Source organism: Polistes canadensis, unplaced genomic scaffold (assembly GCF_001313835.1).
Source record: "Polistes canadensis isolate GaletaPanama2010 unplaced genomic scaffold, ASM131383v1 scaffold_128, whole genome shotgun sequence".
Taxonomy (NCBI): Eukaryota; Metazoa; Arthropoda; class Insecta; order Hymenoptera; family Vespidae; genus Polistes; species Polistes canadensis.
Genome location: NW_014569675.1, coordinates 313,021 through 323,656, shown reverse-complemented (window position 1 = coordinate 323,656; position 10,636 = coordinate 313,021). Strand labels below are relative to the sequence as shown.

The 10,636-nt window shown below is 27.7% G+C and overlaps 4 protein-coding genes across 5 annotated transcripts; 2 read left to right on the top strand and 2 right to left on the bottom strand.

Annotated features, from left to right (window-relative positions):
* Positions 1 to 282: 282 nt before the first annotated feature.
* Positions 283 to 2,625, bottom strand: LOC106788173 (N-acetylglucosamine-6-sulfatase-like; the record flags this gene model as incomplete). The annotated part of the gene is made up of 9 exons (XM_014751192.1): positions 283 to 465; positions 539 to 655; positions 737 to 1,029; positions 1,101 to 1,302; positions 1,376 to 1,549; positions 1,887 to 2,048; positions 2,117 to 2,323; positions 2,403 to 2,462; positions 2,539 to 2,625. Coding segments are annotated over 9 exons (1,470 nt in total), but the record flags the coding sequence as incomplete, so codon positions are not given.
* Positions 2,626 to 3,200: 575 nt separating this feature from the next.
* Positions 3,201 to 5,704, top strand: LOC106788170 (26S proteasome non-ATPase regulatory subunit 4). Of its 2 annotated transcripts, none has more exons than XM_014751191.1 (6): positions 3,201 to 3,306; positions 3,905 to 4,045; positions 4,142 to 4,253; positions 4,349 to 4,723; positions 4,811 to 5,099; positions 5,203 to 5,704. In XM_014751191.1, the coding sequence occupies exons 1-6, from the start codon at positions 3,281 to 3,283 to the stop codon at positions 5,424 to 5,426; spliced, it is 1,167 nt and encodes a 388-aa protein (XP_014606677.1). In that variant the 5' UTR covers positions 3,201 to 3,280; the 3' UTR covers positions 5,427 to 5,704. The 2 variants fall into 2 exon arrangements, with proteins under 2 accessions (XP_014606677.1, XP_014606676.1); XM_014751190.1 differs by having other exon boundaries at positions 4,130 to 4,253.
* Positions 5,705 to 5,765: 61 nt separating this feature from the next.
* On the top strand, positions 5,766 to 8,724 carry LOC106788169 (rhotekin-like). Its single transcript, XM_014751189.1, has 8 exons — positions 5,766 to 6,116; positions 6,274 to 6,464; positions 6,562 to 6,771; positions 6,856 to 7,035; positions 7,135 to 7,229; positions 7,492 to 7,706; positions 7,803 to 8,070; positions 8,149 to 8,724. The coding sequence occupies exons 1-8, from the start codon at positions 5,961 to 5,963 to the stop codon at positions 8,331 to 8,333; spliced, it is 1,500 nt and encodes a 499-aa protein (XP_014606675.1). The 5' UTR covers positions 5,766 to 5,960; the 3' UTR covers positions 8,334 to 8,724.
* Positions 8,725 to 8,797: 73 nt separating this feature from the next.
* LOC106788174 (HIG1 domain family member 2A, mitochondrial) lies at positions 8,798 to 9,730 on the bottom strand. Its single transcript, XM_014751193.1, has 2 exons — positions 9,446 to 9,730; positions 8,798 to 9,234 (listed from the first exon to the last, which is right to left on the bottom strand). Exons 1-2 carry the CDS (start codon positions 9,600 to 9,602, stop codon positions 9,044 to 9,046), a joined length of 348 nt encoding a protein of 115 aa, XP_014606679.1. The 5' UTR covers positions 9,603 to 9,730; the 3' UTR covers positions 8,798 to 9,043.
* Positions 9,731 to 10,636: the final 906 nt, after the last annotated feature.

Here is a 10,636-nt window from a genome sequence, read left to right as displayed (position 1 = left end):
AGACCGCGGGGTTTAATAAAAATATTTGCTAAGAAAACAGCTCGATAGGGAAGTAGCTCCGAGAGAGGAAGCTGCGAGTTATTCTTATATCCAGATTCACGACCTATCCGCCATACGCGATTTCCATAAACGCAATAATACGAAGTAAGACGGCTATCGGCACTTCAAACTTTCAATATCTAGTTATTTGTGTTTATTTATTATCAAAAATAACTATTTTGTAATATTAAAGTTTATATTAAGTATATTATAATATTTATGCATATATTACGATATTACTTAGATCTATATATATGATTAATAATATGTATTTCCTAAGTTTGTAAAAATGCATTCATTGTTCTGACAAGAAACCATCTTCTTAAGACGTTTCCTAAATTTATACCTATGATAACGTTTCATACTATAACCGATGTTATTCATTTGATAATTGTCCTTTTTTAGATCATAAGCCTCAATGTATCCCTAAGAAGAATAAAATAATATCATTTCAATAATGCAACTCTATATGTGTACGTTAAATTATTTTTCCTAATACCTCATTGTCTTCAAATATGCAAAAAATATTATCATGTAGTGGAGAAACACGTCTAATACAACTATAAGTATTATTTCCAACATCCTCGCATTTACAAGCATATTCTTGACTACAAAGCTATAAACGAAATATAAACGTTATTAAAAAGTTTTATGAATATATTAATTTTTTGTTTCCCCCTCTCTATATTTTACTTACAGCGAGATTTAAATCATTGTCACTAGGACATCCGGAATTTGGTTTATGATTAGATTTTTCTCCCCTATATTCTATTAAAACTGTTCTATCGTTTGATAATTTTTTGTTTAAAAAAGATGTTCCATCCGAAGGATATTCTAAGCCAGCTATCTGTAAGATCGTAGGAAATATATCTACACTACTAATTGGTGCAGTTATTGTCGAGTGAGGAATTCCAGGACCACTAATCAATAATGGAATTCTTATATCAGTTTCATACAATTGACGTTTATCCATTGGCATACTAAATTGTCCTGTAAATAGAAATAAGCAAAATAGGTTCTTCAACATATTAATTAATCATTCTATATTAAATACCTATTACCAATATGATATCCGTTATCTGACGTAAAAATAATATATGTATCATTTAAAAGATTTTTCTGTTCTAACATATTGTAGACATTTTTAACAAGTTCATCAACAGCTAAAAGACTTTCCCATCTTCGTCTATAAATTTCATCTAATTTAGGTAAGATTTTCAATGGAAGAGGTGAAGGTCCTCTTCTGACCAACCAATGTTTATCCTATTGATAAATAATAATTAACATAATTCTTGGTATTGAATTCATTTTTATAATAATAAAGAAATATGTTTACTGTTTGAGTGAAAGTATTAAAATTTGGTGTTCTCTTCGCTTTGATATCTCTGTACTTATCGATATGCCTTATAGCTGGTGTAAAAGGTGCATGAGGTGCAGGAGGTGACAATACCATTAGGAAAGGATTATTGTTAGAATTATATTGATTTAAAAATTCCATGGCTATATCATTCTATAATATAAAGTAATGAAATATTAATTTCATTCGTAGAAGATTTTTGTTAAATAAACCCTTTCGACATGAAAATTATTTGGAAGTATGCTTCTGTTGTATGGATACTGTGTTGACCAGTTACAACACAAACACATTTTATTGCAAAGTAGATAGAATAATATAATATAATGCATTTTAAAATATTAAAATGTTTTAAATTGTAAACCAATGCAAAATATCAATGGGTTACTATAGTCACCGGTAATACATAGGAAGCACAGATATGGGGTGACTATAGTCGCTGGTAATATCGAAAGGGTTAATATTTATGATTTTCAATGTTTAATTGGCTTACTATCACATCTGTGAGGTAATCCTCAGGTTTATCACCATATCGTTTTCTTGTACCATTAATGGACAAAGTATAATCATAATACTTAGAATTTCCAACAAGCCCTGCCCACCAATCCCAACCTGGTGGAATATGTTTGATTCCACCAACGCTTTTACTACCATACTATTAAATTCAAGTTATATTTAATGCTTATAAGGAAACTTAATTCTAAATTAAATAAATTATTGCACCTTATTCAAATATTTTCCAGCATAAAATGTAACATAATTCATTTCATTTTTTAAATATGCTGCAAAAGTATTAGGTTCCTGTTTATCTTGCCATTCAATACTGCTACAACCTCCGGAAATAGAATTATTTACTGTTAAATGATTATGTTGATATCTACCAGTTAGAATGGAAGCTCTGTTAGGACAACAGATTGGAGATGCTACAAACTATATAATCAATTAATCATGATAATACATTGAAATAATCTTAAATCCAAAGGATATTATAAATAATTTCAACACATACATGATTAACAAATGTTGCACCTTTACTTCCAATAAGATTTAACGTATTGTTCATCGGTGTCTACACAAAATTAATTAGATATAATTAATAAAAATGAAAATAACGCTATTACATCTATTTTAAATGATATCCTTACCATCCCATCGAGAACTAAATCTAAATCGTCAGCAATAATTAATACAATATTTTCTGTTCTACATAATGATATATGTAAATAAAATAATAATATTATATATATTGATCGAAACATTGTAATTAATAAATGATCAAATTTAAACTTCTTATTTAATTCTAATCACAAATTGATATATATATATTTAAAGTTACACAACAAACACTGAAAAATTAATAATAGTTGAAATAATATACACTATACATGCAAATAAACAAAAGATTAATTTATATTTTCACAAATATAAAAATGCAGTATTTGCAAAGAAATAAAAGAAACATGATAAATTTAAAAAACAATGCAAGAATAGTGTTCACAATCAATAAAAAACTTCAAAATGTTTTAATATATAATTAATAATTAATAAAATATTAAATTTTCGTTTTGGATTCATTATTAATTTTATTTTTAATTAATTTATTATAAATTATCAGCACAACATTTATTTTTTTATTTAATTATTTTATCATTTGCGATACTAAAAGCAAGTATTCACGTATAGACGAAGTATTGCCAACCTAAAATACTTGCGTTGTCTTCAGTCCTATAAACCTAATAAATTGTACGAGAACCAATTCGAATGAAGGTACATGCATTTCTAGGTTACTTATTTGATCGATGGTCAGTGATGTTAAAACGTGAATAAGGTGGTGAGGTTGTGAAAACAGTGAATAGTTAACGGCAAAGATTGGTGTATCTTTACAAGATGGTGCTGGAAAGTACAATGATATGGTACGTTTTAATAAATAATTTAACAAAAACAAATTATCCTTATATTATATTTATTTATTTCTATTAATCGCGAAGCTTTTTCTTTTCTTTTACAGGTAAAAAAAATTTATGGGGAGAAAATATCCTATAGTATCTAATAATCTCATTCGTAAATTTATGCTTCCTGAGATGACAATGCAAACTTCTCAGAAGAATTTCGAAATTCTCAAACAATTTTAAAATATATATCGAATATTTAATACATATATCGATATATATCTCTCTTTTTTATAGATATGAAAACAATATATCTTTTGCTTTAAAAAAAAAATTTTTCTAAATATATATATACATACACATGTATACATATGTATGTCGCGTGTATATATATATATATAAAATGTGTACATTTAATTTTTTATCTAGTTGTTTATTATCATACGTAGATAGGATGAAAAGTTCTGAGCCTAACATAAAAACAATTCTTTTTCTGTCAAACTTTTATCTTTTGACATAAGCTAAAAACTTTTTAATCCACACTCGTATAATATATATCGTTATTTAATAACTCATATATAAGTCTGTAATTTAAAATTGATTTGTACACGTTTGTTAATAGTGTCGACAACAGCGACTACATGAGAAATGGAGATTTTTTGCCAACTCGTTTACAAGCTCAACAAGATGCAGTTAATTTAGTATGTCATTCTAAGACCCGTTCAAATCCTGAAAATAATGTTGGTCTTATAACACTTGCCGAGTGAGTTTATATATAATGTATTAGTTTAATCTAAACAATAATGGAAAGTTAAAAAAATTTTATTACTGATTATTATTATTATTGATCTTCGTCTAGCGTTCAAGTTTTAGCAACTCTTACGAGCGATGTTGGAAGAATACTTTCTAAGCTTCATCAAGTTCAACCAAATGGACACTTATGTTTAGTCACAGGAATTAGAATTGCACATGTAAGTATTCGTTGAAGAAGAGTGAGGAAAAAAAAAAAGAATTGTTCATAGATCCGTTATAAAAATTTGTTGATTAATCTACTTTTTATTTATAGTTAGCGTTAAAGCATCGACAGGGTAAGAATCACAAGATGCGAATAGTAGCATTTGTTGGAAGTCCAGTGGATATAGATGAAAGAGAATTGATCAAGCTAGCAAAGCGACTTAAAAAAGAAAAGGTCAATGTAGATATAATAAGTTTTGGGGAAGAAAGCATTAATAACGAAATTTTAACAGCTTTTATCAATGCGTTAAATGGTAAAGATGGGACTGGTAGCCACCTTGTCACTGTACCACCTGGCCCACATTTATCGGATGCTTTGATCTCTTCTCCTATTATTCAAGGAGAAGATGGAATGGGTGGGGCAGGAATGAGTGGCGCTGCATTTGAATTTGGTGTTGATCCTAATGAAGATCCTGAACTGGCATTGGTATATACATATATATATTCATATTTAACTTTTATTAAACAGATATATGACGAATGAATATGAAAATTTCTGAATACTATCTTTTAGGCATTACGTGTTTCCATGGAGGAACAACGTCAAAGACAAGAAGACGAAGCACGTAGAGCGCAAGTTACTGAAGATGTTCAGAACAAGCAACCTGAAACTATTAAGGAAGTAACTAATGAAGAAGCAATGCTAAAACGAGCATTGGCAATGTCACTCGAAGGAGCTGAAGAAACAACGTCGTCTACTGCTGATAATACTGCTCCAACTACTGCTAATATACCTGATTTTGCTAATATGTCAGAAGAAGAACAAATTGCTTTTGCAATGCAGATGTCAATGCAAGATCAACGTAAGTTCTAATATCTGATCTAATATATACATAGTTGATCAAAATATAAATATATATTTCTTTTGATCATTTCGATTTACACGAAATAATTTTTCTATTTTAGAAGATCTCGAAACGCAGAAAGAAGAAGCAATGGAAGTAGAAGAAGATTATAGTGCTGTTATGTCAGATGCTGCATTTTTACAATCGGTTTTAGAAAATTTACCTGGTGTTGATCCACAGTCGGAAACTGTTCTACAAGCAGTTGGTTCCCTACAACAAAATAAGGACAAAGATAAAGATAAAGATAAAGATAATGCTAAAGAAAAAGAAAAAGACAAGAAGTAAAGGGAGCATTTTAGAAATACATACATATATATATATATATATTTGTACTAGATATTATTTCTACTTTCCATTTGGGTGTTACAATTTTATGCTTCTTCACATTTATGCAAATTACGTTTATCACAAGTGCGTGTATATAACCATGAAAACGAATACTAACGTATTGATTGTATAATTAAAAATGATATGATTACAAAAAGAACAAAAAAAATAATAATTATACATTCGTATGTATTTTTAATTTTATTCAAAGTAAATCTCATGTGTTATCAATGCAATTCTATTATTTTAATTCTCTTATTAAATTGATTTAAATATTTTTTACCTTTACAATTTATTCAAAAATATACCAAGTACAAAGTGTGTTTGCGTATTAAAATGTAATTACATTTTTGTGGTTATGTCCAAAAATTCGTTTGAAATCACGTGACTTCGGTTGACCAATCAAATCGATGCATTTATTCGTATTATGCATCATGAAAGAAACCTGTTGTGTCTTGCCTACACAATTCAATTTAAAGTATTTAAGTTAAAATGGCTCCTATAATAACCCGCGGAAAGAAAATAGGGTCTTCTAGTAAAACGAATTACGATGCCTCGGAAAAAGAAAATATTTATTTGCGTCGTCTGACTGATTACCAAACGCGTGTACGAAGACGGAATACCGTTAGAAGTGTTAGGAACGTAACAGTAAGATTTAATACTTTTTGTTATGAATGTTATTTACAAATTTTTTAATAAATTTGAAAAACAACTTTATATTGATTACTTATTAATTTAAAAACATTTGATGTTTTATTTCAATGTTCATTTTAACGTTGAATTAAAAATGATTTTATTTTTCTAGGAACGTGATTTGGAACAAAAAGTAGACGTAGAAATTCAAATTAGAGATGGATCTACGAAATTGTTGGCTGCAGCTCGTCATCGTACGCAAACTTTGGAAGCAGCGCGAGCGTTGTTTATATCTAATGAAAAAATGTCTATGTACTTAAAAGAATTACAACGTCGTAAAAAGAATTCGTCCCAATTGTCCAAGTACCTATATTGGTTTTTTACTTTTTATTTTATTTTATTTGTTTATGTATGTGTATATTAAAGGATTGAGAGTAAAGAAAATTGATAATTCTTTTAGGTCAACAGAAAGTACAGCAACAGTTTCACTTTCTGAGATTAGATTTCCATTAATGTGGAAAGATTTGGATCATTTTAAAAATCGTGGGGATTATAGAAGATTTGCTGTCTTTTGCATGGCTCGTATAGGCACAGAGATATGTGATACAAGTTTACTCTGTCCTATAGATAGAACACATACCGATATTACTTTTACAGATCCTTTAATATTGTGAGTTGCACTTTGAATATAATTATTCTATTTAATTTAAAATAGTAATATACATTTATGAATAATATGTTTACTTCATTACAGTTATAATGTACCAGCAGATTTTGAGCTTACGTTGGAAATTTATAGCTGTATGCTGGAAGAAGATTTTAGCATTGCGAGTACTCCATTGAAAATTACTAAAACTATACATTCGTCAATATCCAGAACACTTGGTAAAAAATTGGGTGCATCTATTAATGGAGAAATCAACCACGTCCAATTGTAAATTTATTAATTATTCTTTTTTTATTTGTAATCATTAAAATTAATATTTTCTCTTTTAAGATTGATACTATTATTATTATTGTTATATTTTTCTAGAGGTCCACGCTTTGAACTGGCTGCCTCTGCCAAACTGACTATAGAAGAAACAGATAATGGTGTACGAACGCATGATCTTGTTATAAATCATGTTGGTGAGACAATATTTCTTTAATGCTTTAAACTAACATCAATAACTCTGTTGTGATTAGAAGAGTATGAGATGTATTCAACAGATCTTTGGACATACCCTTGAGATATACACATTTGAATATCCAAGGTCTGTATAGTCGGTAATGATAAGGCATGCGCATGATTGGACATACAATTATTTCATTAACATCATTTTTCAAATAATTATTTTGCTTTCTTATATCCTTTATTCAAATATTTCTAAATTTTTAATTTTCCTTTCAGAAAACAAGAATTGTGTATTACCACTTTTTGGATACTTTTGCTGTCGCTTAGCAGTAGAACCCGAATGCATTAACTCGGATATCCATGCAGGCATAATTGATATAAATGGTCAAAAGTATTGGGCACGTTTACGTAATTTTTGCGTTAAGACGTGGCTCTCTAAAGAATTGGAAGATGAAGAGAAAAATGTTATTCATACTATTCCTATTAATAAAGTTAGTTCAATTATATTGGAAAATCATGTCATATATATATATATATATATATATGAATCTCTCTAATAAAATTGAATATTTTGTTTTTTCTCTTAGGAAACTATTATCCAGCCATCGAAAAAATCATCCAGAAAACTTTTATTAACAAACTTTATCGATGGTACTAAAAAAATGATTATATTCGTATTCAAATCAAGTAAAGAAGCTCAAGAATGGTTGAAGTATTTAACGACCCATTCGAAAGATCACAGCAGTTGGAGAAGTGTAGGGCAAACAATTGAGCGAGCACAATCAACAGACAATACTATTTCAGTTCTCTGTGATAATAGACAAGGTTCCTTGTACGATGAAACATCATTGTTAGGTAAAATGAATAAATTATTACAAGCCACATTTAAAGAAAAGAAATTTATCTTATCTATAATTAATTATGTTGTTTCAGAATCCATTCCATCCAGTTTATGTAGCACACAAAGGTTCTCTGTACAAGATATTTCTCGTTCAATACCTAACAATGTTTCTGGCAATACGTCAAATCTTTATACTCGCTCATTATGCAATAATAGTATGTACAAATTAAGTTCTACTGGCACGAAGCATCGTTGGTCTTTTTTAAGTAAAGATTAAACACAAATATTAGAATAAGTATATATATTTATATCGCAAAAGTTTTAGGAAAATATATATTTTAAATATCTTATATACAAATCTTTGATTATATTTTTTTCAACAGAATATGCCTACATCTATATATAATTAATATATGCACACACATACACACATATGCATATTGCTTTTTAAACATATCAATGTTATGTAAAACATTACGTCACAATCAACTATTTGACGTAGATTTATATTATAAGTCTAAATACTTAAAGTTTTATTCAAACTATCCATAGTACTGCTAAATAATCACCTAACAATATTTCTAATCTCAATAGCTGTATTACTGTGCATATTATATTTTATATTTCAAAGTATTATAAACGATCAGAGAACGATTAAATAAAGTATAAAAAGCAATTATTTAAATGAGTATTAATCACGACCTTGTACATTAATTAAAATGTTAATAATTAAGGTAAATATACAAATTAGATTATTTTTATTTTTGTTTCTGTTGAGAAAGTATTATATTCGTAATAATTTTTTTCTTTGTAAACAATTTATTGTTTAATCCTAAGTAAGGATACTTTTTACATAGTTTTCTTTTTTTATTGGTAAAAATAGATTTTTTAAAGATACGAATTTACAAGACATTGATAAGTTTAAAAATTATATATTATTATTCAAGATACCTGTGCTAAAATTTGATTAAACGTAAAAGATTTTCTTTATGTTACTTTGTTATCTGTTGTTTTAGCATTGAATTTTTTCTGTGCTAGAATGAAACCAGTGGCTATAGCAATGAAAGTAAAGGCTTGAGCAGCAACTCTTGTACGCATCATATACTGCGACATTTGTGAATTTCCTTGCACAAAGTTGTATAATCCATAAAAAAGTGCGGATACTGTGGCAAGCGAACCTGAAGTTATTTTTATATTTAAAATAATATTATAATATATTTATACAATTATAAGATTATTATTATATAAAATAGTATTATATTAACATGGTATATATTAATCATAAATAAACATGATTATATATATTCTATTTCTATTAGAGAGAGAATTACTTAATTAAAAAAAAAATATCAAAGATTATTTAATTAATTGATAAGAGGTTATGTTTACCTAATGGTACAAAAGGATTATCTTTGATTTTACGAATAAATTTCTCCTTTGCACTTTCAGGTAAACTCCCAATTGCAACCTCATTAATTGCAACATCTTTTATTGCTACCCAATCCAAATCTTTGTTTACAGCATCTTTAGATAAATTTTTATCCATTATTAATATGCCAATAAAATTTTACGAGAAGAGTTGAAACTATATACAAATATTGTATTTTTCCAAAGTGCATCCAAAGAATACAGAATTACATAGAAGCTCACAAGTAGTCTTTTCGCGTAACTAAAATCATTTTAGTTAGTACCGGGAACACCAGTGGGCGAGATATATTCTTTGATAGTATATATAGTATAGTTATATTATAATAGAATTTTAAATAATTATATTTAATTTTTAGTGTATAAACATGTGTGTGCCTTCAGAAATGCATTAATACATAAATTTAAAATAGTAGTCATTTAAATCGAAGAAAATCTCGAAGCTTTGTTATTAAATCCAACGATGATCACCTGTAACAAGAAGAAAACTATATCAATCATATAATCAAGTGATACAATAGCCTGACATATAAATCGTCCAATTCGCAGATGCACTTTTCAATTGCATTCTCTATTTATTTTTATCAAATCTCTATTAATCGTTGCAATGAAATTAAATTTAAACGCGTGATTTTACATTTACATAAAATTTATAAAATTAAAGAAATAGAAAAAATATAAATATTGAGTTATTACAAAAAATATATATATTATCTATTAATTATTATGAAATACTTTTAAATTGCATTATATAAAAAAGAAAAATTGCAAATTTAATAAAATACGATCACAATGAAAAATCTTAAAGACCAAACAAAAAAAGAGAAATTACTGTAATATTTAACGAACATTATTTAAGCTTAAAAATTTAATAATACAAAAATTTTAATATTTCTGACTTTAACTGAACACATATGCATCTTTTTGACGATTCTGAGGGACACAAATTTGATGTCCCAAGGAGATGGAATATTCCATCATCTCCAATTACAACTACAAATTAATGACGAGCAAAACAGTAATATAATAAAATATAAAATATGACTAGAGAGCTATTTTCGAAGAGTTCGAACTTGCTGTTGAACCTTTGAAAATAACTCAATAGTCTGTGTAGTTGCCCACTTGATACCACAAATTTGTGGGGGCCTCTTCGGC

Coding starts and splice junctions, on each gene's coding strand:
- LOC106788170 (XM_014751190.1), top strand. CDS start 3,281: ATGGTGCTGGAAAGTACAATGATATG. Junction 4,046..4,129: donor GGTCTTATAACACTTGCCGA/GTGAGTTTATAT, acceptor TTATTATTATTG/ATCTTCGTCTAGCGTTCAAG. Junction 4,724..4,810: donor AAGATCCTGAACTGGCATTG/GTATATACATAT, acceptor ACTATCTTTTAG/GCATTACGTGTTTCCATGGA.
- LOC106788169 (XM_014751189.1), top strand. CDS start 5,961: ATGGCTCCTATAATAACCCGCGGAAAGAAAATAGGGTCTTCTAGTAAA. Junction 6,772..6,855: donor TTTACAGATCCTTTAATATT/GTGAGTTGCACT, acceptor ACTTCATTACAG/TTATAATGTACCAGCAGATT. Junction 7,036..7,134: donor GAAATCAACCACGTCCAATT/GTAAATTTATTA, acceptor ATATTTTTCTAG/AGGTCCACGCTTTGAACTGG.
- LOC106788174 (XM_014751193.1), bottom strand. CDS start 9,602: ATGGATAAAAATTTATCTAAAGATGCTGTAAACAAAGATTTGGATTGG. Junction 9,235..9,445: donor TAATCCTTTTGTACCATTAG/GTAAACATAACC, acceptor AAATAACTTCAG/GTTCGCTTGCCACAGTATCC.